The sequence below is a fragment of the Fusarium sambucinum genome, chromosome III, assembly GCF_050947815.1.
Source record: "Fusarium sambucinum isolate potato_lamoka chromosome III, whole genome shotgun sequence".
NCBI classification, from domain to species: domain Eukaryota; kingdom Fungi; phylum Ascomycota; class Sordariomycetes; order Hypocreales; family Nectriaceae; genus Fusarium; species Fusarium sambucinum.
Window position 1 is genome coordinate 4,904,736 of NC_139292.1, and position 27,288 is coordinate 4,932,023.

The 27,288-nt window shown below is 48.5% G+C and overlaps 7 protein-coding genes across 7 annotated transcripts; 4 read left to right on the forward strand and 3 right to left on the reverse strand.

Moving 5' to 3' along the window:
• Positions 1-5,224: 5,224 nt before the first annotated feature.
• Positions 5,225-8,219, forward strand: FSST1_011821 (transcription factor domain-containing protein; the record flags this gene model as incomplete). The annotated part of the gene is made up of 2 exons (XM_083223746.1): positions 5,225-5,954; positions 6,007-8,219. 2 exons carry the CDS (start codon positions 5,225-5,227, stop codon positions 8,217-8,219), a joined length of 2,943 nt encoding a protein of 980 aa, XP_083081517.1.
• A 476-nt stretch (positions 8,220-8,695) lies between these two features.
• On the reverse strand, positions 8,696-8,965 carry FSST1_011822 (uncharacterized protein; the record flags this gene model as incomplete). Its single annotated transcript, XM_083234989.1, has 2 exons — positions 8,696-8,894; positions 8,958-8,965. 2 exons carry the CDS (start codon positions 8,963-8,965, stop codon positions 8,696-8,698), a joined length of 207 nt encoding a protein of 68 aa, XP_083081518.1.
• Positions 8,966-9,388: 423 nt separating this feature from the next.
• On the forward strand, positions 9,389-10,615 carry FSST1_011823 (uncharacterized protein; the record flags this gene model as incomplete). The annotated part of the gene is made up of 1 exon (XM_083234990.1): positions 9,389-10,615. One exon carries the CDS (start codon positions 9,389-9,391, stop codon positions 10,613-10,615), a length of 1,227 nt encoding a protein of 408 aa, XP_083081519.1.
• A 3,719-nt stretch (positions 10,616-14,334) lies between these two features.
• FSST1_011824 (uncharacterized protein) lies at positions 14,335-18,328 on the forward strand (the record flags this gene model as incomplete). The annotated part of the gene is made up of 3 exons (XM_083234991.1): positions 14,335-14,496; positions 15,332-16,217; positions 16,275-18,328. 3 exons carry the CDS (start codon positions 14,335-14,337, stop codon positions 18,326-18,328), a joined length of 3,102 nt encoding a protein of 1,033 aa, XP_083081520.1.
• A 776-nt stretch (positions 18,329-19,104) lies between these two features.
• On the forward strand, positions 19,105-21,560 carry FSST1_011825 (uncharacterized protein; the record flags this gene model as incomplete). Its single annotated transcript, XM_083234993.1, has 3 exons — positions 19,105-19,642; positions 19,710-21,459; positions 21,515-21,560. 3 exons carry the CDS (start codon positions 19,105-19,107, stop codon positions 21,558-21,560), a joined length of 2,334 nt encoding a protein of 777 aa, XP_083081521.1.
• A 536-nt stretch (positions 21,561-22,096) lies between these two features.
• FSST1_011826 (tyrosyl-DNA phosphodiesterase-domain-containing protein) lies at positions 22,097-24,173 on the reverse strand (the record flags this gene model as incomplete). The annotated part of the gene is made up of 4 exons (XM_083234994.1): positions 22,097-22,184; positions 22,235-22,563; positions 22,614-23,398; positions 23,453-24,173. 4 exons carry the CDS (start codon positions 24,171-24,173, stop codon positions 22,097-22,099), a joined length of 1,923 nt encoding a protein of 640 aa, XP_083081522.1.
• A 698-nt stretch (positions 24,174-24,871) lies between these two features.
• On the reverse strand, positions 24,872-26,543 carry FSST1_011827 (uncharacterized protein; the record flags this gene model as incomplete). Its single annotated transcript, XM_083234995.1, has 3 exons — positions 24,872-25,290; positions 25,340-26,111; positions 26,193-26,543. The coding sequence occupies 3 exons, from the start codon at positions 26,541-26,543 to the stop codon at positions 24,872-24,874; spliced, it is 1,542 nt and encodes a 513-aa protein (XP_083081523.1).
• Positions 26,544-27,288: the final 745 nt, after the last annotated feature.

The following is a 27,288-nucleotide window of genomic DNA, read 5'->3' on the forward strand; positions in this document are numbered from 1 at the left end:
GACAAAAATGCCTAAATTGTACGAATGCCCTGACTACGCCATTTGTCAGCGGAGTATGCAGGGGTGTTAATACAGTATCTGTGCAGGTATGTTATGTACCTTGGGTAGTTTCCAAAGGGTTGAAGTCTTTGAAGCCATAAGACGTTGTTGTTGATGCGTGTATATGAACAAGTCGATAAGCAATTGAAATCAAGTCAACAATATCTAAGTGGAAACATTAGCCACCAATGATGTGACTGGGAGGTATGTCTCTAGAGTAAAACAGCGGTATGTACACAAAAGTATGTACATACCTAGGTAGCTGTTCTGTTATCTGATTCGAGTCGGTGAAGTCTCGGAAAAAACAAAACGAAAAAAACAACGAAATCAACGTCATCGCAGTTCCGGAGTCTTGTGCAAACTTTGTGTGAGACTCAGGTCATCTTGCGCATTCCGGATCTGGAATCAAAGTTTACATACCCTGTTGAGTGTCACTCAGGTAGAAAACCAGGCACGGATGATAAGTTCGCTGCGCAATCCTCACTCGAAGCCCGGGTCGCAATGGACATCACGCTGTCAACTAAGAACACGACAAGATTGATAACAACAACGGTATTTTGCCTGTTGAATCACCGCCTGGAAGTTGTGCGTGCCACCTGTCATTGCTTCTTCTACATCTCACACATGCGTAATATTCGCACGACTCAATGACCCGAAACGCGACGCCACCGAGCAAGGGGTGGGGTAGATTGTCTTTAGCTTCTCAACTCTCAAGGGGACGACACGGGGGTTGAGATACCTCCATGCCTTACCAAGTTAGCTCCACGGCTTTCTAGTTGTTATTGTTTCCGGGAATGATGCTGGTATCTCGGTGTTCCCGCCCCCTATGGCCGTATCCAAAGTCCCTTCTTTGTTTCGAGTTGGCTGGTCATCGTCCGATCACGGAAGGGGTTCGGGTTCGGGTTTCTAGGCAACCGTATTTTTGCAGTCAGGTCAGGTGTTTAGCAGATTTGACCGTGAATAATGTTCTCAACATGACCCCGTGACCGAAAAGCCGTTCGTTGCTGCAAAGTAATCTGATGTTTTTGATAGACGAGCTTCAGCGGCTCAAAAAAGACGATGCTTTCTCCAACTATGGAGTCAGCCTCCTCACGGAAAGGACTCCACCACAACCTTCTGGAGCGAGAATCGAAGCCTTTGACTTCCCACCCAGGCCACCCTCGTCCTTCAGCAGATGCAATGGCGGGAAGGTGAGGGGTTCTTAAGGGACCATGCTCCACTGAGATCTGCTTTGGTGGGAACACCCGCTGTGCTTGCGGGAGCCATGAACGGTTGGCGTTAACAATGGGATCGAGGACCCTGCAACAACCAGATTTGTGCCCGTTGTTAAAATATTACCAACATGAATTACCAGCTTGTTTCCAGGGTAAATGGCTGCAAATATACAACAACAGAGCGCATACCAAGCCAAGAGTTTCCTAAGTGCCGATGACCGACTTTGATTAAACCAGGTGATTCCGACATTCCCTTTCCTTGGACGGACCATTATCTCCATGCCCCGGGAGTACCTTGTATTCGGCGAATTCTCCTTGTCTTCTATCCTTTTCGTCCCCACTGTACTCTTTTCGACAGCCTTGGCAATATTCTGTAGGAACTGCAATATCCGTTTGACCGTCCATTGTCATTTTCTCCTCAACTCGAATCCCTCCTTTCTTTTACTTTTGATTGAGTCATATTTCATGAAAACGCAGGGTATTAATGGCATTTCCAGTGCATATGCACTCATAGTTGTCAAGCGCTGTCCAAGTTGCGTTCAGATGCATACGTAGCAGCGTTATTTCGAACCCTTGTCCGCCCATACTGGGTTGTGTTATCGCTTGACTCGTGGATCCTGCATATCATCTCATAATCCTGGCTTCTCGAGTCACAAGACAGAATGTGTCCCATTGGAACTCGCGGTTGACTTGGTATTATTAACCACCACCTCTTGCAAGTCGGAGGTTCGTGACATTTTCAAAGCGAACTTCCTGGTGTTGTGGCATTGGCTTATTGAAAAGCAGATTCATTCCTTTCTTAATTTCTAAGACATCTGGCCAATACACCATCTAACTGCTTTAGTAAGACATGGTTGACTAGTAGTCATTGCCCAACCTCTCGTAGCTCTCCCCTGAAAGTTTGAGTGCAAAATACCTTTCTGACAACACAATACAAACTTTGAAAGTTGTGGTGTTTTTTAATAGAGAGTTTCTCTAAATATGGTAGAGAGAAAGCCGGATAGGATGCAGCCTTGGAAAGAAACTATGATCAGACATCTGATTCAGTATAGACAGCCTTAACTCTCAGGGGTCAACTATGACTGCGTTCCTGGACCGAAATGTGTTACAAATGCAATATAAGTTGTTGTTTGCTCAATTGGTGGGCCAATTAGTTTGTGTTTGAAATTCAACTCCTTGGTGGTAAGCCTTCTCTGCCTTACAAAAGTCATTTCAAACGGACGGTTAACTGAACGGATAGAGGCGTGTATATCCGTTCGCGAAAAAAAATCTGTCCATCTAACACCGTAGTGCCAGAACTAGTAAATTCATTTGCTCACAAGATCAGACAAAACGCAGGGAAAAATTCATTAAAATGAGAAAACGCTGCGTCAGGTCAACGAATCCCGGCGCGAACTCGGTGTCCGAGTCGTGTATGAGGTAATGCGGTGAGGACTTGGTATGGCGTGAAGCATCGTGACCTTGGGTGTGTACAGTACAGGCCGGCTACGACACCGGGAGTCGAAAGACTAGTGTCAAGTACCTTGTACAAACAGCAAGCAGGCGCACGATATTGCCAGCTCGCAAAACAATGCGTACCCGTTACCAAAACACCCAACCTCCGGTATCCCTGCAGACGCCCCACCACCGGCGAACAAGTTGCCTTTTCGACCTATCGTGTGTACAGTATCAACCGTGCGAATGCCAGTAAACAGCACCGTTTCTGAAGTTTTTGGACGCGTCGTGCATAGGTCATCCTGGATCTGATTTTTGATATCAGCATTTCCCTGTCGGTGTTCAGGATCGCGAAACAAGTAGCATCGTTGCAAATGCCGTCAGGACCCTAGCCCTCCAGGTATTTTTGTGACAAGTAAAGCTTGTCATGAGAAGAAGTGGGAGTATCATGATAATGATGCTAGCTGAGATGGTAGCACGGTTCTATGGCTGTCCCAAGGTCTTTATGTAGAATGAGGCAAATTTCAGACCACCTAATGCTTGCGGCGATGTCTGACGGTGAGGCCGGCGCAATTTTCTCAATAGTACGGCGAAACCTCTGCTACATACACAGGCGCTGAAAGGTTTCGAGGCTTGCATGTCAGGTTTGCGCCTCACCTGGTGCATTTTTTCTTCGAAACCCAGAACTGATTTGGCGTACTGTTATTTCATAGTTCAATCACCTTCAGGAAGTGACCCGAGCAGACTTTTCTACCCTGATGACTGGCAAAGTGAATACACACACAGGCACGATAGGATCTGTATGTATTCTGCCTGTAATTTATTACCATCCGACCACATAACCGTTGCTCGAGTCTTGTCCAAGGCGTCTGTCTTCGTTGAATGACTAGCGACATATGTCTCTATCGAACAAGTGTGGATACGGCGAGGGTACCTGGCTTTGAACTGACATGGCAGTAGTCGGTAAGTGACCAGCAAGTATATTTCACCGCAAAGTGTTGGCAAGTGAATTGGATTATCGAACCCCAATTCTCACGGCTTAGAGCGGCAATGGTATGGTAGTTGCGCTAACATCCAAGTCGAACAGGCCAGAAACCTCGCCGTAAACCCGATTTGATTTAGATTAGAAGGGAACGAGGGGCGTGCAATGAGTAAAACGAAGAAAAATTCGAATCACCCAAACTCGAAGAGGAACAAATTACACACTGCAAACATCTGGCGTCCAGTCGAAGCGTCTTCCTTGCTTGGCACTTACCTCGGTAGCTGATACCTCCGCGTTTACTCCGATCACTGCGTTGCTCTCTCTTTTCCCGCCTGTAAGTTGGACGTAGGCACCCGCGCTTCCACTGATTCCAGCGCTCATAGGTGATCAGAGGTAGCAGGTACATGCACCTGCCTGTGAATTTCTCAGCAGTTTCCTTCCTTCCTCTTGTTCTCTCGTCTTCCATCTTTCCTCATTCTCCCAAGAAAAAACCTTTCCTCACACAAGCACTCTCTTCTTTCTTCGTAACATCACCAAATTTCCCTTGGCATTTTTGTGATTCTGCGTCCAGAATTACTTTCACAACTCTATCTTGACTTACGCGATATCTCTAACGCTGTGCGCGTCTGGCGTCTGGCCCCATCAAACACGAGCGCGACCCGCGACCCTTCTGGGCTATTTTTTTGCCCTTTGCTCCAGATCCCAGCCGCCAGCTATTCTGATTGTGGTTCCTTTGCTTCGTTGTGGGCCCACTTCCCTTACCAACGATATCCACTTCCCACCTCTCTGTCTCTCTGTGCTTACCAGGTCCTGCCTTTGCGACTTGCTCAAGGTGTGCCAATTGCGACAGGAGCTCGCGAGTATCAGTTACAATATACGTACTGTGTCGAACAAGGCATTTTATCAGTTCCGCAGCTCGCCCTGCCGACCTTGATTTCTTTTACCTTTATTCGCCTCTTTTCTGAGTTTGCACACTAAGCAAAACCAAAGAGAAGAAAAAACACAAACTCTGGAAAACTTTAGTGCTGCTACTGCATCACTCTTTTTAATCCACACCCGCACCAACCCACTTCTTTTTTCTTCCCTCCTTCACTCGCGCCTCTTCTTTTACACACCCACCCACCCACAGAACCCACCACAGCGCTACCCACCTTTTTTCCCAAAGACTGCCCTGACAGCTTGCCAGTCAAGAGGAGACCGCGAGAAGAAAAAAAAAATAATACTTAAAAAGGTTGGAGACCCAGTTCTCCACTCTGTGCACCCTCTTCCAAAGCACTACCTTCAAAGAGGGACCTGCCACGAGCCTCATCCTCCACCACCGGGAACTTCTTCTGCGGAGCTTTACAAGGCATCGTATTTGATTGATCTTGCTTACCTTCTCAAGTCTTGCAAACCTTCCCTCGGACCCCTCTTCCTTCCTTTCTCCGCAAATCCTCACTCGACTTGGACTTGTCATCCACCGACCAGGTCCATTATACCCCGGGCAACTTTTTTCCGTCGCGGTATCTTCAACACCACGTCGATTGTCACGAGCTTCGCGTTCAACAAGAGTAGCATGGACGGTCCTCACTACCCCTCCAATGGTATAAACACGACTTCTTCTGGTCAGACTTATCCTTCACCTACCGCGATCTCCCCCAACCAGCTGCAAACCGGCTCGCCGCTTCCTCAGACTCTTCCACCGCTGCAGCCTCCCCCAACATCCGCCACGATGCAGAACATGTACGGGAGCCACCCTCACACGCCGCGAACCCCAGGCACTCCCAACACGCCTGGTTCGGCTTCCAACATGCCTAGCTACCAGCAGCAGCAGACATCGCAGCCTCAGAACCGAGCTGGTCTCTACTCAATGGCGCCAAACCAATACCCTCCTCCCCAGGGCTATGGCACCTCGGCTGCCATGATGCCCCAGGCGACCACTGCTGCCTCTCATCCTCAACCTATTGCGCCAGCCCCTGCTGGTGGTCGCGGTCCTCCTGTGTTGCGCCCTATGCCTCCTGGTGGTCTAATGACTCAGCCTGGTGTTTCTTCTCCGTACGGCCCTGCTTCTCTTATGCAGCCTCAATCCGTCATGCCCGAGGGTGAGCCCCCTACTCATGTTGTTGGCTCTCAGGGACGCCGCGGTATCCTCCCTAGCGCTCCTGGACGACCTGCTGCCCCTGCTGCTGGTACTGGTACCAAGAACACCGTGATTCCCGTGAAGGACGCTGATGGCAAATTCCCGTGCCCTCACTGCACCAAGACTTACCTCCATGCCAAGCATCTCAAGCGCCATCTTCTGCGACGTGAGTAGAACAACTCTTGAGCTTGACCGTGATACTAACCATGACTCTCTAGACACCGGTGACCGCCCATACATGTGTGTTCTTTGCCGCGATACCTTCTCTCGAAGTGATATCCTCAAGCGTCACTTCCAAAAGTGTTCTATCCGCCGTGGCAACCCCACTGGAGCTAGCCACTTGTCGCATCCTCAGGCCCACGTCAAGAAGAACCAACAGGCTCAAAAGGCTGCAGGTCTTGCGCACGAGGGCGATCTCAACCACCTCAATGGGCTGAGCAACCTTCCCGGTGACAACATGGTTCACCCCTTTGGCATGGTTCCAGTCTCGGATGGCATGAACAACATGGCCCAAGATCAGAGCCAGCTCTCTCGGTCCAGCTCTCTCGGCCGTCTCGACAACGGTAACAATGCTGACAGACGGAACATGAACGGTCAGGTCATGGGTGCTTCTCAGCCCTATGGCGCTGATCCCAACATGAACCAGCAGCAGATGACTGGCTACAGCATGCCTCCCGCTCAGAACGGAATGCCCATGTACGGTGGCTCAAACCAAAACCCTCCATCTGGCCTTGATTGGTCTCAGATGTTCCAGCCTGGTGCGCATCAAACCTACAACAACAACTCTTTCAATCCTAATCTTGGACAGACGCAGATCGGAATCAAAACCGAACCTAATTCCGGGCCCGGAACGACAGGCGCCAGCGCCAGCGATACCCTTTTGTCGAATTTGGGAACGCATTCTCACCATCCTTCATACAACATACTTTCTGATCAGATTCTTAATTTCTTCTATCCTCCTAATCAAGCCATCGATCCCTCGAGCGCAGGTATGAACCTGTATTTCTCGCCTGACAACGTCAAGGACTTCTTGGACAAGTACACCCACTTTCACATTCACATGCCCTTCATTCACGTGTCGACTTTAAAAGTCAAGGATGCATATACTGGCTTACTTGCAGGCATGTGTTGTATTGGCGCCTGTTATTCGGATAATGTCACGGCGTCTAATGTTCGCGAAATGATGGACTTTCTTGTTGTCGCACTTCAACGCGATTGCAAGATGATGATGTCTAACGCCGAACTGCAGACAAATCAACCGGGACACGCATCCCGGGCTGACATTGAAAAACTACAGGCTGTCTTGTTAACATGTATACTGCTACTTTGGAACGGGAACCCGCAGCAGCGGGAACACGCACGACAAATTTACCCCGCCCTCGCTGCTAATGTGCGCCGACTGGGTCTTTTCCTGCCATCTAGTGACCCTGCTACCATGTCTCCAATGCATCAGATCAATTTCGATCGCAATGCTTTTGGCATCCAACACTGGAACTGGGACACTTGGATTGACCAGGAACGCAGTAGTCGCTTGATGTTTGGTGTCTTTTTGATGGACGTGGTGATGGGGCTTTATTTCAACTCTCAACCTTTGTTCGATGTCATGGAACTTCACTTGCCTTTGCCTTGCGATGATGTGGCCTGGGATGCTGATAAGGCTGAGGACTGTGCTTCGGCACTTGGTCTCCATGGGCTAGATGTCGCTCGGCAAAAGAACCCATACGGCACTCAACGAGCAAAGCAACCGGAAATGGATTGGGCTCTCAAGACCCTTTTACACCCATCTTATCAAATTCAACCTGGAAGCACAAACCTTTATGGAAAGTTTGTCCTTATCCACGGCATTTTAGCTCTGATCCGGCGGGCCCAGATCGACGGCCATGCGGCTCAACTGTCCAAATTTGACACACCACCTCCCAATGATTGGATGACTGCAGCTGGCGGCAATAGCGGCCGGGGCACTCCAGTTGAGGGGGCGGTAGCCAACGTGGACCCACAAAGTCTGCAGACGCTTGCCATCGCCTTGAACAAATTTAAGAGCAACTGGGATGCGGACATGGCCAATCAATTCCCACCGGCTGTCACAGGATCCAGTAATCCTCGGCGACATGGGTTTTCGAGAGACGGTATCCATTTTTACTGGCTATGCAACTATCTGTTGAAGCACACACAGGCGGCCGATCTTCGAATGACGCCTGACGCGCGCCTTGGACAAGTGATGCAATTGTTGAAGTCGGTGAAGGCGTGGGTGATGAATGATGGCGCGAGCAGAGGAGAAGAATTAGGATCAGTTGGAGAGATTGACGAACAGTATGGAGCTATGGATCTCACGTTAGAGATGGCAAAACTTTTCAAACCTCTTCCACAGGTTGTGGAAGACGCTGGCACTGCGTCTGTCAAGACGGAACTTGGCAATGGGACGGCAGTATGATTTTTTCTTACACAAACAAAAAAGCACTTTACGGGTGGGGCTGCATCTGGAGGCGTTGCGTTGCATTCTGATTTTGTTCTCTTTATTTTCTTTGTTTCCTGGGTCACTAGGTCTCACCGATGTGATGGTCATCTCAGGGTAGACCTGGTTGACCTCATGCATCCATGGTCGGCACTGTTGTGCAATGCATTTGTCGAAAATTAGACGGGAAGAGGAGTTGTAACTGCATATTAGACTTTGATCAAGATAGAGAGGGAGGTCTAGCCGGATGGCGGTCATCCGGTAGACCATCATGACTTGATGGCTTGGAGCAGGTTAATGATGTTTGCCTATACTATTTGTGCCAACTTTTGTGAAGTACCTTGCCAGATGTGTGTGACTTGTGAGCATGGAAATAACAATATTGTGTCAATTTGTTATTTATCAAAGTGAAGAGAGAGATGGTGATCCGTATGGTTGATGTATGGACTTTTTAATCATTTGGCGTCTTTCTCATCCTTCACAACAGTAACAATCTTTGGGGTGTATTTGTCCAGCTCAGCCTTGTCCTCCTCTGTTGGTGTCAAGCCGAGCGACTTCTCCAGTGGATCAGTCAACACAAGTCCTGCAGCACCCCATGCAATGACTGCAACACCGACGCCGAGTCGGGTTTTGGACGAGAGATTCTTGTAAGCCCTGAGTTGTTTTGTGAGTATACCGGTACATATATTGGATGGACAAAGATGAGTGAGTACGTACTTGAGCATGATGATTGACGAATAAGTGAGTAAGTTTAGAGGACGAGACGGTCTACATGACCTTGCTAGACGGGCCTACAAAGACTGGCTTTAGACTGAGTGCTTTGAGTTCAACAGAAATGGTTGATATGCCACTTACTTATGGTGCAGGATTCGTTCGGTATGTAAGCTGGATGAAAATTAATTGAAGGTTGAGGTAGAACAAGATTCTAAGCGTGTGGTAGGGTCGGCAGTCGCTAAGCGGGTCTTGAGTTGAGAAACTTGAGGCATTGATTCGCTCAACTGCACTGCACTCAACTCAACTCTACTCTCTTCGTGTCTTGTAGTTTCATTCAATATCACTAATAGCAAGATTTCCTCTGCTTTACATGACGTTTCTTAAAGTAAAGAACTGCGAAAACACCAAAAACTTCTGCTAGACCAACCATAACAATGACAGCAACCGACAATGGAGTATCAGCGTCATCATCTCAGCCCCGCCTTGACCAGTTGCCAGTCGAGCTCTTGAACAAGGTTGCCGCCATTTTACCCTTGGAAGATTTCACAAACTTTCGACTATCTTCTCATCTGATTGCAGAATGCACAAAGCCGCAGCTGGCATTGGTCCATTTCGATGGTGTGCCTTGGAGAACAGATGGCCAGCGTCTGCACAACCTGTCGCTTGAACCGAGTTGCGCAAGACGCATCCGCTCCGTCAAGTTCAATATGGCGCGCATGGACGAGGTAGAGGTTGATAACGCCATGGAGGATACCCTTGATGATGCGGATCTTGAGGCTAGATGGGGTCCTTATCTAGAAACACAAGATCTATTCCTAGGGGAAATCCAGTTACCGCTCGACCTAGTCATTCCTGCGCTGAAGAGGTTGCCAAATCTCGATACTGTGTCCTTAACATGGACAGAGTGTCCATGGAAGGGGCATCGTGATATCGAGAACACCTTCAACTCAGAAATGTCTATAGAATTGGCTGAGGGTGAAATATACAACACACAACAATCCGTCCTCGAGGCTCTGCTCCAGCGCAACACTCCCATGAAGAGCCTGACCATACAACCCTTCATGCATACGGATGTAAACATACCGCCGGGCCTAGAGGCCAACATCCCAACGGTCTTGGGGTCGGTGACCCAACTGCACGTCGAGTTGAACTACAGCGTGCCTCACCTCTGGCCGAAGCGCCTCGACACCTTTATTTCATTCCTGACCAACCTGCGAGACCTCCGCGTCCATTCGCTCGCGGTAGAAAACCCAGCTCCCGACCTCGACTTCTTCATCACGAACAGACTGGAACACCTCGAAAAACTTAACCTATCCTGCCTGCACTTCAACTTTGTCAACTTTGCTAGCCTGATCAAGAACCACGGTTCGACGCTCAAAGTGGTCAAACTCCAGACCTTGAGAGGCTGGTGCGACCCTTTCAACCCGGCCGAGCTTGACTGGGATATGATGTTCAGGCTTATGAGTGACAGGCTGGAGGTGCTACAGGAAATAGAAATCACTGGCAAGTTTAGTGACAACGTGGGCTGGCATCAGATGTTTTGGAGTGAGGATATGAAACATGTAATGGAGTTGCTTCGGAATTGGGGTGAGATGAGCCAGCCACTTGAGAAGTATATCTTGGAGGGAGGAGAATATCCCCAGCCAAGATGGAGCATATGATGAATTACCTACGGCGTGAGATAGAGTTCTACAATAGTGCTATTTGACTTCATTCTTTTACTGGGATGTTTGCATGCATTTTGGTGGAAACAAGTTGGAGGCAGGAATACCGGGCGATTGATATGGGAAGACCGTTTTGTAGTTATCAGGCTAATAAGTAGGTAATTTGATTCTTATACCAGATTGGGCAGTAGCTTGTGTCTTGTTGGAAGACAGGCCAGCCGGTCGGTCTAACAAATAATATCGAAGTAAGAGGCTCGGGAAGGAATACATAGGATATCATAATTGACAAGTCTATGATTTTCAAGTTGATGAATGCCAAACCTGGAGAATGCAGCGAGCACGCCTATCAATCGCAATTTGAATTCTTACAAGTAGTCTACCTTGCATACAGATTACAATACGGTGCAAGTGCAAGCAATACATGGCAACAACGCCCATGACGCTAAACCAAAGGGTACAACGACTTCCGAGACAATAAAGAGAACAGGAACAGACCAAGGATAGTCATGTGAAAAGGCCGCGTCTCTACTACTTACGGATAGGGATAGCAAGTTACAGTGGCAAGTCTGTTCGTATTTTGCCTTTTTAGTTGAATTTGTCTCAAACAGTGAACTTGTCGCAAGACCCTCGGATGATCTCCGCGGTGGAGGCTTCGGGATACTTGATTTGTCCACGGTGCTCATATATCACATTTACATGAAGAAAGCCATGATATTTGCAGCAGAAAGGAAAAGAGACACGGCCAAGAGCTGGTTGGACCAAATTACTTGGATGCACTCGACAAGAGCCATGTGCAAGTACGGGTGCTGCAAGCCCTGTTTCAAAAACCTTTCCCTTAAAGGAGACATGAGAGGCCGCTGGAATGGTGTGGTACGGACTGGATTTCTAGGGAGAAGAGAGAGAGGGAGAAGGAGACGAAAACTAGAGACAACTCGGGTTCGAAGAAATGCAGACATAGTGCAATGCAATGCGAGGCGAAGCAAAGCGATGCGAGGCAAGACGAGGCTGGACACACGTGGTTCACAAGGCTTACATGAAACTGTGAGACTATAGTCTTTAGAGGGGATAAAAGAAGAAGAACAAGGTTGGTCAATAAACTCTTGAAATGTGAGAAAATTAAAGAGGTCTGGTTCAGAGGGTACAGACAAATCAAAGGATAGGTAGATATTCCAGGTGCATGCCTAGAATAGAGTCCCTATAAAAAACGAGGACAACAAAGCTTTCGGACCGTTGCATGATAGTCGTGCACACTACTAGATACATGCGTATACGTAATATGCATGGCGACTAAATGAATTGCTGTCCTAATAAAACGGGCATGCACGAAACAAATGAGAAGCTTGGTTAATTAATCACTAGCAAGCCTCGCCTACTAGCCCTCTGAAGAACGAAGATTCTGTAAAAAGAAAGCATATGCATGTCTAGCCTAGAGTGTTATTAGGACCTGCAGTGGTCATGAATTCTATGTACAAAATATCTTGCGCCATGAGACATATTCTACAGAGTATAACGTTCTGTTCTATAAAATAGAACAAAAGAAAGGAAACATGAATGACGTTGCAATTCTGCCCTGAGTTGCTTATTTTAATATTAATAAAGCGTTAAGAAAACGCTCGCTGACATGTAAAAATATAGTTTCTATTCATGGGATCCCTGCGTTTGGGCTGAGTTAGTCGCTACAAGGAACCACGGAAGTTTCTTTTTCTTTGATCAGATGGATCTTGGGAGAAAAATAACCCCTGCATTTCCTCCATCCACTCATTTAACTTGTAGGCATATTCGGATATTACGGTATTTCTGCCGGGCAAATTAGGTACTAAAGATGAATGAATGATGTGCTTTGTCTACAATGTCAAAACTATGGTGAATGCTATAAACTGGTGGCATTAGATTATATGTATCTTGACGATAGTATCTATTTCGAGTTTTGTCTAAATACAACGGTCGATTGCTTGTATCATACCAAGAATGAATGAGCAACGAAATACAGATCGCAAGAGTGACATACCGACCGACCAAGACCGTTGGATTGTTAATGGATCTCTCATAACTTAGTAGATAGTCTAACTAATCTACATACTGTTAAACTAATCGACCCGCTTTTGCCATGCGTCGTCTAGTTGCGAGTGTTGGTTGTTGATCATCATCAGGACCATTTTTCCCCATCTGGCCTTGACTCGATTCAGCACGATATTCTGGGGATCAACGTCCAGCATACATACAAGGCTAAGACTATCAGTGTTAAATTGAATAAGCTAGACAAGGCTTCTTAGTAGGAAGACGACCCAAAAAAAAGAGAGAGAAGACTTTTTCACATTCTTGAGTCAGACACGCAGAGACGGAACCGGTAGAGTAGTACCAACGGTACTATCTAGCTAGGCGTTTGAGTTTTTTTCTCTTTTCCTTTCTTTTTATAGTCGTTTCTTTTCGCTCGAGTCCACTGTAGCTTAACTGTCAGCCACTGTCTGGCTAATCAACTAACTAGCTGCTTTTGCCTGTCCGTCTGATATGTGACGGTTGCATATACTGTATTGAGCTTGGGTGGTTTCGGACATAGTTACAACAATACTGAGACATGGAGGAATGCAGTTACAGTATATGGAGAATTCACAAGCCTTTTTTTGCTTTTTCTAACCGCCAATATCAATAGTCGCCCCTCAGGATTGGTCTGCTCGTGGGCAGGGGTCGCGTGGCTAATAAAGAAGAGAGACAAAGATGGACAAGAACGTCCAAGTCAGTATATGATGAGGCAGAAAGACGTAAAGAAACAGACAAACTGACAGAGAAAAGAAAGACATGGCATGGGAATTGGCCCGCTCTCGCAATAAATTCCATATTTTTGGGTGAAGGGTGAAACCGTAGCTACTAATCTAGTAATGAACTTGAACATTTGACTACCTTTTATTAGTACCTAGGTATAGAACGAAGGGGGTATACGGTATATTGCTTGAGCTGTATGGAATGGACGCCGACAAGAAGGATTCAAGGAGAATCACAAGAAACCCTTCAAGTACTTTCCCTCCCTCTTTTTATCTCGTTTTGTCTCCCTTGATCTTGAACTTTGAAGTTGCAATCGCAGTATTCATCCATCCTTTCCTTTCCTTTCTTCTAATCGTCCAACGGTCAACTTCTTTGCTTTACGATCTTTATCTCAGATCTCGTCATTGACGTATCTTATTTTCTTTGTCTTTGTTTGTGCGATTTGATTATTATTTCATTGATCTTTTAGAGGAAGCGCTTTTCTACCTATACCATACAGAGGATCGAGATAGACGGGCGGGCGATGAGAGTCGACGCTGAGGGCACGAAGACAACGTTGCTCAAACAGGTACGAGTCTTTTCTCTTTCTTCCTATCTTGGTAGTCTCTCTTATTCTCTTCCGTTTTTGGTCTTTCGTGGCTTTAATCATGGGTATATTGATAAGACCAAGTGGCTCTCTTCCCAACCTCGAGGAGCAATGTACATAGCTGCTTGCACATCACCTCACATCAACTGCGGCGACGATCCTTGTCGATTGTATGCACATGCATGCATCTTTTGGGACGAGCTGACCAGCCTGATTAACGCTCACCTCTTGTACCACGGGCATGGCAAACGCAGATGCAGATGCAATGCATGCGCAGGGCTGATTTATATTGATGATGCTAGTAGCTCTCTGTACTTTACTGTACTGTACCTTGTTTTAGCGTCAGCACAGCAACGAGCCGACCCTCCTCATGACGGCGCGAAAGAAGAAGCTGAGTATCAGCAGCATCGGAGGAGGCAACAAGAAGGAGAACGTGAAGGGGAATGGACGCAGCAATGGTACTGGAACTGGATGGAGTTTTGTACGATTGGGATCTACAAAGTCAGCTTCAACCAACACATCTTCGAATCTGGTGAGTCCATCTCTCTATTACTCTCTACATCAACCTACTTTAAATTCACGTGTTTGTTCACTTCCGCTGTACATGTATGTACATCCACTCGCCTCGCTTCCCGACCCCCCTCGTTTCTCTCCTCTCTTTGCCTTACTCAGGTTACGCACCGTAAACTGTAACTGGCAAAGCTGCACTGAACTTGCTTGGGCTTGGGCTTTAAACTTGCTTAAGTTTAGTCCCTGACGGTTGGTGCCGTCATCAGCCAACCGACCCCCCCCCCCCTGAAACGAGACGAGAGCGAGCGAAAGAAAAAAAATATGCAATCACTTGAAGAGAGTTTTTTTCTGGTTGAATTCGAACTCAATTGCTAGAGAGACAGCAATGAGAGAGCAAGGAATTGAAACAACAGCCCAATAAAATAACGACTTGAGAGAGAAGGCGTTAGTATTATAGTACTACGCAAACAAAATACTCTCCTACAGCTCAAAAATGGGATAATAATTTCAATTCAACTCCTCACTCTTTCTTACTCTTACTCTTACAAGCCCTGTCCTGGAATCTTACTCACCCTCAATTTTGTCTTCTCTTGATCGGAGTCTCATCTTGACCACCACCCGGGGGAGGCTTGTTCAAAGCGGATCATCTCATCCCTTCCCATCCATCCTATACTGCTACCCTCTCTCGTATCCTTGCTTCCCATAGAACTCTCTTCTCCGTCCCTGCAAAGAAAAAGAACACGACCTGCTACGGAGTTCCTAATTAATGGCTTAGAGGCCCACGTCACCCACCCACCCGCGCTGACAGGTCACCTCTTCCCACAATCCCTGGCTAACACCTCAATTTTTGCTTCCAGGGGTCCCCTTCAGCGCCTTGTACCGGTGCCGGAACCGCTAATACTAGCACCGACCCAGGTCCAAGCGGCGGCCAAATTCAAGGACAATCATATTACAACACCCACGTCCAAGGACAGTCCCAGTCCCAGGGACACGGGCACTACTTTCGTTCCCATCACCACCTCCATCAGCACGCCAAAACAAACTCAGCGCCTTCTCATGCTTCAATTGTCGCCTACAAGTCCGCCTTGAACAAGCCAGTCGTCACTGTCGTTCCTCTTTCCGACTCCAATTCTGTCTCTTCCGTATCCTCATCCACGTCCACAACATCCGACTCTTGTTCTTGTTCTACTTCTACTACAACTACTACGCCAACTTCCTCCTGTGGCTCGCCTACTACAACCGCTACTACCACCCCGGTCTCGTCTCCTTCCTCGTCTACCACCTCACCAACTTCGAGATCGACGCCAACATTCGCTACTCCTGTATCTGTATCGACACCAAAATCAGGTTCCAAGAGGACCGTCCACTTTCGATCTGCAACTACAAGCATCTCTACCAGTTCAAGCACCAATACCAGTAGCGCGCCCTTAATACCCATCCTCTCTGTCGTCCCTCCGCCTGGCCAAGACGGCGGCGACGGAGAGGCAAGAAGGCCCGCCATGCAGCGAGTCTCTGCCTTTCTCCCTTCATGGGACAAGAGGTCCTCCAACACAAGATCAGGCTTGTTTGGTTGGTCCTCAAATCGTTCCAGCGCCTCCATATCAGTCGCAAACAACAATTCATTATCCAGGATAAACACCACTGCAGCTAATGCAAATGGCCGAGTCCAAAGGGAAGCTTTCTGGCCTGCGACGCTCGACCTCGAATGCGAGAAGGCTGCCCGCATCCTCAAGTCATTTTCCAGTATGCTTGTCTCACTTTCCCGCCAGCCTTGATCCTTGTGCTAACATGAAATCCCAGCCGATGGCTATCTCGTTCCTGCAGACGAAGAAGAGGACTCACATTCGACAGCAAGCGAACCGCGATCTCCAAAACGAGTCACCAAGAAAATCCCGAAGCGCGTGATCCAAAATGCCGCCGGAATCGCCATCTTCACCTGTATGCGAAGCGGTCTGTACATGACAGGTTCCGGCGGCTCCGGTATTCTCATCGCTCGAAAATCTGACGGAACATGGTCGCCCCCATCCGGAATTATGTTACATACGCCCACTCTCAGCTTCATAATTGGCGTCGACGTTTACGATTGCGTTCTTGTTGTCAACAACCTTGCCGCTCTTGAGTCAATCACGAAACCCCGTGTCACACTTGGCGAAGATGTCGGTCTAGCCAGCGGTCCCCTGGTGTCTCTGGATTCAGATGAGTCGCACATAAAGTGGCAGGACATGGGTAACACCGTTTTGACCTACTTGAAATCGCGGGGTCAAAACCAGGCCGTCAACTTGAATGGCTGTATCCTGGCTGAGCGAGGAAACGAGAACGAGCGCTTCTATGCTAGCCAGGTCACGCAGATGGATATCCTGGCTGGCAATGTTGCCCGCGATGTGGAGGAAGTTGGGCCGCTTTCAGAGGTCATTAAGATGGCCGAGGGCAGGACAGACTACGATGATTCCGTAATCAACAAGATCGCTGCCGAGTGCGCACCAGGAGACGCCATGATAGCGACACCCAAGTCTTCGACCCCCGCCTCGCCCCGGACGGCCTTTGGAATTCCCAACCAAGATGATCCCGATCCCTTTGGTGTTTTGGCTCTTGAGATGGCTGGTTTAGAAATCAGGGAAGCAGGATCCCGATTGCGGCCTACGAGCAGCCAGTTTGACTTCAACCCCGCACCTTCAAGCCCAGCCTACTCCAAATTCAACAGACAGAGTATAGATACATTCGTATCAAAGAGCAATCGCAACAGCTACATGTCGTCGCGAACGGTCAAGAGTCAAATGACGGATGCTGGAACCCAGACCGATGTAGGCACAACACCTGAGACATCACCCAGCCCAGGCCAGAGCGAAGATGGCCATGACAGGAGTATCCGCCTGCAAATCCCCGAAGTCACAGAAGAAGAAGAAGAGGTTGATTACACAAAGGTCGATATGACCCCCATAAGGCAGTTCAGTGGGGCCCAATCTCCTCTCAGTACCACCAGCCACAGCAGCACAACGGCTGTGGAACCTGACACCCTCAAGGTCGAGCCCAGGGATGACACTGACAAGGCTTCGAGCAATTATGATAGCGACAAGGATGATAAGAGCAGCCGAAACGCCGATGACGAGGGTGACTCCGAGAGTGACGCTGGAGAGGAGGACGAGGAGGAACCTGTGGTGTTTGAGGTTGCTGCTGTGCAGCCAGCAAGAACCCAGGCTGTTGCATCCCGCATGGTCCACGCCAAGGGTAATATGGTCATCATTCCCAAGAGAGTCCCTCCCCCTCTGCCCATGAGGAACCCTGGTAGGGCATCCCGATCTAGTAAGAGCGAGATGGGCGATGTTTCAAGCCTTCGAAGCCCTCTGCGCAAGGAGGCCTTCACCGAAGAAGACCTTGCATCGGAGAATGAGAAAACTGACTCCGAGTCTTCGCCTTATCTTAAACCCAAGGAGTTCAAGGTTGAGAAGACCAAGATCGAGGCCAAGTCCGACGACGATAAATCATCCGAATCCGAAGTTGAGTTCTTCCTAGCGGAGGAGGCGAAAACCGAGGGTATCAAGGTTGAATCGAAGGACGCCCAGACATCCCCCAGAATTCTCCAGCAGGAGCGCCCAGACAGCCCCAGCACGCCTGACAAGAAGCACACTTCATCTGTGTATACTGGAGTGACTGAAGACCGATGGAGTGTCGACGGCACAACACTTACAACACCTACATCAGACCGACCTTTTTCTGTCATTGACGACATTACTGAAGATGAGACTCCCAGGAAGCCAGCAAAAGAAGCTGAGCCAAATGAGATGAACGAGAAGCATGAAGAGCTAGAAAAGATGGCATCAAAAGAGACAGCCCTCAACACGATCACGGTTGTATAATTGAGGGAGACACGACGATTTTTCACAGAGTAAATGGGATATGGCGTACAACCTGAGCTTATTCATGGGTAATCAATCACTCGACGGGGTTATTTTTTGGGGAGAGAGAAGTTTTTGCGCATTCTTGTCGATACTTTTGGTAAAAATGTACGTTATGATGGGTTTTTGTGCACCAGGAGTTGATATCTGGCTCCTGGACGGCGTTTGATGGGATGGTCATGACCACTTTTTTATTATTGGTCTTTCTCGAGCAGCGCAGAGCTGATACCGGCTCGAGGTCCAAACTGATGCAAGGATGGAATGAGTATTGTCGATGTACTGGATGTGATGAGACAACAAAGGAGACGAGGCGAACGTTCGGACATGTGGATATAAAAAAAGGGAAGGATCCTTGACTTGACTTGATAGCAAGCAAGTGATATCTGTACCTGGAGTTATTATTTGGAAGTCCTGGCCTCGGATTAACAGTAGAGAGGCCAGACTATGACAAAGTATTATTCTTAATGCCATTGAATAGATCCAATGCAGAAGCAAAAACTATCATTCATTTTGTGTTTCTTTATTCAATCGACGGTCTGAAAGGTGACGGGTGAGTATTTGGTGTAGTTGGCTGGCACTGGCAATGCACTGGCAGCCAGTTGACAGGATCGTTTGCTACCAAACTCCATGCACCAGTAGTTCTAGATGAAATTATTTCAATATTTCCATCCCGTCCCAACCAAATCAATCTTCTGTTTTATTTTTGAAGTGTTCATGACTTTTGTATTTCACCAATAATGGCCTCCCTAATAAGCAAGACCGAGACCCCTACAAAGAAGCAACAAGACACAAGAGGTCACGTGCCATCTCCAACCACTTCAGATGATGCTGCTTCACCAGCCACACCAGTCGCGTCGTCGCCCCGGTACAAGCTACGGGCGCGCAAACCTCGAGAAGGCTCGCCAACGGCTACACCATCGCGACGCAACAACGGCCCTATAACGCCGTCACCATACGAATATCTCTACCACCAAAACAACAGCGCCACAGAAAGTGCAAGGAAATTTCGAAATCGCACAATGTCCAGCACCGCGGGCAAATGGCGCGAGGAGCAGGTCCTCATCATCTGCCCTGGCAGCCAGACTACCATGGCTCAGCTGGGATGCAGTGAGTTGACGCCTCCTGCGCGGCGCATGCCCACGAGGATGTTTAAGGAGGGCGACCAATGGGCTCCATACCACAAGATGAAGCGCACAACCATCGTCAATGGCGTGGAGGAGGACGAGTGGCTGGAGGATGTTGATGAGGACGAGGGAGCTGTGTATCCCATTCAAGGTAGCTATGGCCATTGAGAGGTCTGGTGAAATGAAAGTATCCAATACTAACCGAGTCACGCATGCAGCTGGCCGTATTGTCAACATGAGCGCACTCCTCGCTTTCCTCGATCATGTCCACGGCCTGCTTACAACTACATATCACAACACTCCCATCATGCTCATGGCCTCACCACAATGGACCCGTCCCGACTGCGAAACCATAGCCCGATACGTTTTCGAGAACACGAGGACACCTGCATTATGCATAATTCACAGCGGAATCGCTACCCAGTACGGATTGAAGTGGCCCAATATGACCGTGGTGGACATTGGTTACGAGAAAGTCGACGTTACAGCAATTCACGACGGACGAGTCGTAAATCATATGGGTGTCAGCGCTACCGAAGCCGACGAAGAGATTAGTGGAGGTGAAGTCTTCACTCGAAGCTTGGCCAAGTTGCTGCAAGACAAAGATTTCAACCGCGACATGGCCGAACAATTGAAGAAGAGCAACATCTGTGAGGTTCTTCCTTACAATCCCACTGAGGACAAATTGATGGAGCTTCCCAAGGAGAACACTTCTGGTGTACCAGTTGGCCAATCGGCCGCTACTGCAGACGCAACCACAAAAGCCCCTGAAGCGCCCAAACCCACGGAGAATGGAGATGAAGAGGGCAATGGCAATGCCGAGGATGATGGTGTTCTGGACGTGGCGGCTATTGTTACGAGTGGTCAAACAAAGGAGTTTCTTGCCAAAAAGGAGAAGGAGAAGGAGAAGACCAAGGGCGGTAGAAAGAAGGGTGAAAAGGAGGCTGAGAATGCAGCTAAGGCCGCCCGCCTACCAAACTCGAAGAGAACACACAACACTTTTTCTTACGAGGAGATTATTCAAGAGGATGTTCCCCCACCACCAAAGGAGAAGGAGACTGTAGGGAACCCCGCCAACGGTACAACAGAACCTCCCAAGCCCGAAGGCGAGACCAACGGCGCGCAACCTCCTCAAGGAGAGGGAGGGGCGACCGCCGCACCCACAACGGAAGAGCCAAAGCCTGAAGAGCCAAAGCCAGCGGACGCTCAAGAACCAACGCAGTCGATAGAGCCAAAGCCTGAAGCTGAGCCCAAGCCAGATGTCCAGCCCGTTCCTGAGACACCTGAGAAGCGACCGAAGCGCATTCGTCGAGATGTCGAGGTTGGCCTTGAGCGCTTCACCTTTGCCCAACGTCGTGAGATCGATCGCATCGTGAACGCTATCTACCGTACGGTCCAGGGCATCGACGACATGTACATGCGACCTGCCTGCTGGGACAACCTCGTCTTTGTCGGCAACGGTGCTCGTCTGCGCGGTCTCCGCGAGAACATCCTCCAGACCCTTAACGCCCGACATCTCGTCTCCCCCTCCACCGCTACAATGTTCACATCAGAGCTACCCTCCAACATGGCCACGCCCACCGGCACGGGAGCCCAGACTCCCACTGGCTCTTTCACTGGTGCACCTCACCAGCTCTCTTCAAGCGGTGTGAACCCCTTGCTCCAGGCAGCTACTACGGCCGCTGCTGCTGGTAACACCGGCACTAACATGGTCGGCACACCGCAGCCTGCTGGATCTGAGGCTGGAGGACCTACCACGACTCACCATTTCCACAGTCAGACCCCAACCAGCATTAAGACTGCTGCGCTACCTACCTATCTGAGCGAGTGGACCAAGAACGGCTTCGAAGAGTCCATGTTCCTCGGTGCTCAAGTCGCCGCTCGTATCGCATTCTGTATACATTCCAACATGGATGCCCAGACCATCGAGGCTCAACGGCTCATGAGTTTGAGCAGAGTAGACTACAAGTAAGTTCTCACGTCATTTTCAAATCTATGATTGTCACTAACGGTGTTCCAAAAGTGAGTTCGGCCCCAAGGGCATTCGCACGCACTCTATGCTAGGCTAGAGAACCACACCAAGCAGACATTTTTGTGTCATTATATAGGCTCTCGTTCACATTGTTCCCACTAAGCGGCGCTTTCTAATGAGGATTCGAGACAGGAGTTATTAAGGGGCCCCTAGCGAAATGGTAAAAAGAGGAAGATGCAAAATGAAATGAGCATGAGGGCGAGCAGAGCAGGCATAAGATAATACCATAGATTCGAATCAGTCTTGTATGAAAACTCACATTACCTACGTATCCAAATAATTGGCTGCTTGAAAGAACATAGTTTCTGTACAAACTCAAGGTTTCGTGAAGGCATCCCCATTACAGTTCATGGCACCAACACAACGATCATCCCTTAAGCATGTCAATAGTTTACATTACACCTGTACTATTACTAGTGGTTTCTATTGCACCTCTCCACCACACAATCATTAACGCTTGAATTTCTCGTCAATCTCCCAGTTTTTCACAAGCAAGAATAAGATTTCAAAAACAAATCCAAAAGCAAGTGCTTGACTCCATATATGCCGGGCGGTCTTTCAACTTCCATGCTATTAACCAGCAGCGTTACGAACTGCTGCCTCCTCAGCAGCCTTGTGCCAATCGGTTCGGAACAAGTATATATACTCAATCGATGCGACACTGCAATAATTAGTAAGGGTTATACCAATGAGGCGCTTGTTTTAACATACGAGATAGTTCCACATGTAACTCCAATCCATAAGCCGTCCAACTTCCAATCAAGACCAAATGCCAAAGCAAGTGAGATGGGAAGTGAGAGGGCATAGTACGAGAGGATGTTAGCAGGACCACCGATTGATTGTTTTCCAATACCTCGGAGCAAGCCGTGGGCTCCTGCTGCAAGACCGTCAAATACCTGCATGACTGACACGATAGGCATGACTGCTGCAACAAGTTCGATAACTTCTTCGTCCTTGGTGAACAATAAAGGTAGCTTATAGCGCAGAGTGGTGTAGAGAGTAAGGTTAAACATTCCGATGAGACAGGCGGCAGCAAAAGCCTGAATAACGTTAGTAAATAAATTTGAAATTCTTTCCAAGTAAAACTTACCACAACGCCCGTCTTCTTGGCCGGCTCAACAAGGCCAGCCCCAATGAGATTGGCAATGCGAGTCGAGGCGGCAATAGACATAGGGAATGGAATTTCATACGAGAGTGTCGTGATGGTGGTCACAACACTTTGCGCAGCCAGATATTCTGGACCGAATCGACTCGCCATCAACGTCAGGATTTCAAAGGCGAGCCATTCTGCCTCAACCATAATCATGCCAGGTAGAGCAAGTCGAATCATAATCCACCAGTTGCTAAGAGCCCTTCGACTAAAGCCACCCCAGCACTGCCGGCCGTCGATAAAGCGAACATACAAGAAGAGGAATATGGGGAGGAGGTTGTTGCTGATGGCGACGGCTGCAGGAGCTCCAATGAAACCCCACTGCAACTTCCAGACCAAGAGCCAGCTCAGGAAGACATTGAAGGGCGCAACAATGAGGAGAACGTAGGTCGTGGCGCGGAATAAACCCTGGGCTTGTGTAAAACGCTTGCCACCTTCAAAGAGAATGAATCCTGGAATGCTAAAGATCATAACCCGAAGATACATGCCAGCCAGACGGGCTGATTCGGGCTCCGGAACAAGCGCTCTGATGACGCCTTCAGAGAACCAATAAAACACAGCAACCGGCACAGCAAGTACGAATAAGAAGCAAGTCATTCGCTGGAACTGCAGTCCAACGAGATGCTTGTGGCCAGATCCATAAGCCTGTGCACACAAAGTATCAAGAGAAGTAGCAAGGCCCTGGAAAGGCGCCAGGCAAGTGATAGCCGCAGTCATATTGGCCACTGTATAGGTTAGCCTTCGTTCACCTCTGTTTTACCAATTGCTGATGAACTTACATGACACAGCACCTAGCTCAAGTTTACCAATTCGCCCAACGGCAAAGATACTGGTGACGTTAATCGAGTATTGCAAGAGGAAGGTGACGATGAGGGGCGCAGAATAGCTTGCGATAGTCTTCGCTTCACGTTGCCAGGTAGTCTTGATTCGATGTTCGGCCACCGCATGATCCCACGTTTCATTGAGATGCTCAGACGATACAGCGTCAACTCGGGAACCCAAGAGAGGGTCTGTTTCGCTAGGAGGCTGTACTGAAACAACAGGCGCCTGTTCCTCGTCCTGTGGTATCTTCGTGCTAAAAAGACGTTGGTAGATACGAGAGAAGAAACCATCTTGCCGACGGTGCCCGTGCTTTGGCGGAAGAACATGGTTGTCCCGAAGAAGGCTGCGCTCAGCGTTACGAGACTGTTTCCTTTCTAAGGCCGTCAAACCTGGCTCATCATATATTTGAGGGTTCATTATCGGCCGCGAACCTCCAAAAGCAACACCGCTGGGACGACGATACATGATTGGATCGCCCGGGAGATCAGATACAGAGACATCGTCGTCGATAGCACTATCATCATACTCCTCATCCGAACATGCGGCAATGTCTGCAGCCAGAGCAGCCTCAGCTAGAGGTGAGCCCACTCGCCATGAAGAAGATAACGCAGGATGCGCTCCAGAACCACGCGGAGTGCCGTATGGCGAAACTCCTGCTCCCCTTCCTATTGGATCCATATTCAACTCTCACAGCCACTTCAGCTGTAGTTGTTTGCTAGGCAAATGGAGGCCCGAAAACTTCTGTATGATCACGCGAAAAAAGACTTTGTTCAGAGTACAACAAGGCACGCCACTAGTTCAGCTTGCGGAGTGAGGAAAAGTTCGGTGGTACAATGCGATTAAGATGAGTTCAATTGTGCTGTTCACCCCAGCATGTACTGAGAGAAATGCGCAGATTGCGAGAGATTAGAGAGAAGAGCAAAAGAAGAGAAGTGACCGGAACAGAACGAGAGGAGGCTGTACTCTGTATAGGTATGAATAGTTGTAGTCAATCACTAGACCCGATTAAAAAGAGTCTTCGGCTGGACTTTTCAAGCTAGCGTTGACAAAGACCCGCCTTGTCGCGGCGAAAGGCGCCATTTGAATGCCGGAAAGGCTACCTAATCCTTACCAGTGGAGTCTTACCAGTTCTGGTCAAAGACATGCAATTTTTCGATCTTGGATGCACAATGTCATGATGGGTTTATCTCAGCCACTTGATAAGATGCGGGGGTGGATCGTCAACGAGGTCTTGTGGTTCGTTTCGTAATGCTTGGCTCGAGAAGAATGAGGCTCTTGTACTAGACCCAAGACAAGCATCTTGTGTCAAACGATTGGTCGAGTCCTCAGACAAGCCCGCAGCCTTATCACGACTTCAAATGTCATGATCCCATCCATCAACCCCAAAACTGCCCCGCCCAGTCAGGCTCTGTATGTGACATTGAAGCGACCCAAGGTACCTCGTCGCTCGTGTAGCGTTGCAATGGAGTGTTGTACGGTATTCGTAATCCAACTACGGAAAGACTTTCGTCGTCTTCCTTTGAGTTTTGTGCGACTTCCGGCACATCTGTTCTGTAGGTACCTACCATGATCGAGCCTGGCTCGAGTAACTCCGGCCATATCAACACCCCAACCTCCCATGATGCGATACGCATCTCACCTGTGGGACGAGCTGCTTCGCCCCAGGCCTGCTTCGAGATATTGGCCGATGTGAGAATGCCCCAGTCTATGGACGACTTGTTTGATCGAATATAGGTCTTGATGTGTGGCGCTGCCCTCTTGCGGCCACTTTCAAGTGAAGGACTGTTGGGAAGTTCTGCAAATCGTTAACTGTGCCTCGAGACATAGACATAAATTGAACCCACTGGCACCATTAGGCGAATCGTTGGCCCAATGATGAAAGATTGGGCGGAGATATTCCAATTGTTTTGCTTGTTGTGGTGATTGGATCTTTGTGTGTATAGAAACACCTGACGCATATCCATCCAGCGACCGTCGTATTTCATCTGCAGTAGGAAACACAACCTTGAACTTGGGCCGCCCGAGACCCGTATTCTTACAGCGACTCAAATGATCGAAAAGGGTCTTTTGTAGCCAATCATCTTTTGGCCCTAGTGTGGCGATTGAAGATGCTTGCACGACAATATTTGAACCGCCATGCTGATGACACGGGACATGCTGCAGGCATCTTTTCAAAGCGGCCCAGCCCCAAGATGTTTCCGACATGTCGTGCACATTATGCCTGCCCGGAACACTTGCGATGAGCGCGGCTTTGACAGTCGAGAAATCGTATTCTTTGAGCCTGTCGCTTAGAGGCTTGCAGATGACCTTGCGCTTGTCGTAAGACCTCAGGTAGTTTAAAAGATCAACTTTGAAGCGATCTCCACTACCGACATGGAAGTCATCTGGGGAGGACATAAGGCTTTGAATGTTTGACATTTTGGGAAGCAATGGAGATTTCCATACACCATTGGTCATGTTAGTCCAGTCTTTTGGGATCATGTTGGCGGTATGAATGATAATTTGGGCAGTGTCATCATGTCGAAATAAAATCATCATCTTCGAATGATGGGTCCCGAACATCTCAGGCATAGGAGCAACGTGAATGCTGACATTCTTAAATTCTGCAGCTGCATTCTGATTTTAGTTAGCAAGTGGCCCATACGCGAGCATCGAGACGACGTGTTGTAGGCTCCGTCCACATCCTGTTGGACTTACCTCCAACGTTATGCGGTTCTCATCTTCACGTTTCCAGAAGCCGTGAACCAAATGAACATTGACAAGGTGGCGTGTGTCAGGATCAAATGCATTCATCAAAAAGGGGATGTCATGCAGGAAGTTGAACTCCCAACATTCTGAGATGAGGGGATCGCCTAATAAGTCCCGAAGGCTCACTGCATCCTTATTCTCGTTTTCTGGGAGGTCCTGAATCCATGTCAACTGCCAAGGAGATTGTATCGTAGCTGGTTTGCGGGCCCTCTTTCTTGGGGGACTTATGGATCGCTGTAGTGATTCAGGTGCATGGGCTTTGAATTCCGTTGATCGCTGACGCTTGGCAGGACGATCCATTGTAGTAAACTGAGAGTCTGGTGTTGTCGATAAAGTCTGTCGAACTGATCTGGTCGAAAGGAAACCACCACGACAAAGTTGTGAGAATTCAAGACGGTGTTAAATTTGTACTGTATCACACCAACAAATGCCAGCTGAGAAGCTTGCGATGGACCGGAAAGTTGTTCGTGAAGCAAGAACCATGTGCGAGGTCGGGAAATAAATCTGGCCTGTGTATCTCGGAGATAATACCCTTGTAGAGTGAAATTGACTGTATCAGAATTCTCAGCCCGTTTTTTTACGAGTAGACAAAGATGATGGTTTGTGTAAAGTTATCTACTTCCATTTAGGCTTCCCTTCCTTTATTAGTTCCTCCCCTTGCCGTTGATCAACCTGCAAGTGGGACGCAACTTAAGGCAGGTACTACTGATAATCTATTGGCGAACTGGGAAACTTGGATATCAACACTTACAAATGTAAAATCGAACACACATCGATGGAGAGCCACTGTATTTTTGTGTGTGCCTCAATACATTAGTTAACTAATATTAAGCTCCCTTGAACGGGTATCTAAGCTTACCATCAGCTCACTCGGAGCGAAATCTCCCAAACCCAAGATAGGCAAGCGGCAAGGTCAAGTTCAGGTTCAGTGGAGGAAGTGGAGTGGCTGAGCAGGGTCCTCTCCTGTGGCGTCGAATTCCGATACAGAACGTGGTCTCGAAGTTGAATGCGCCTCCTGAGTACTAAATAATCTCTCTCTCTCTCT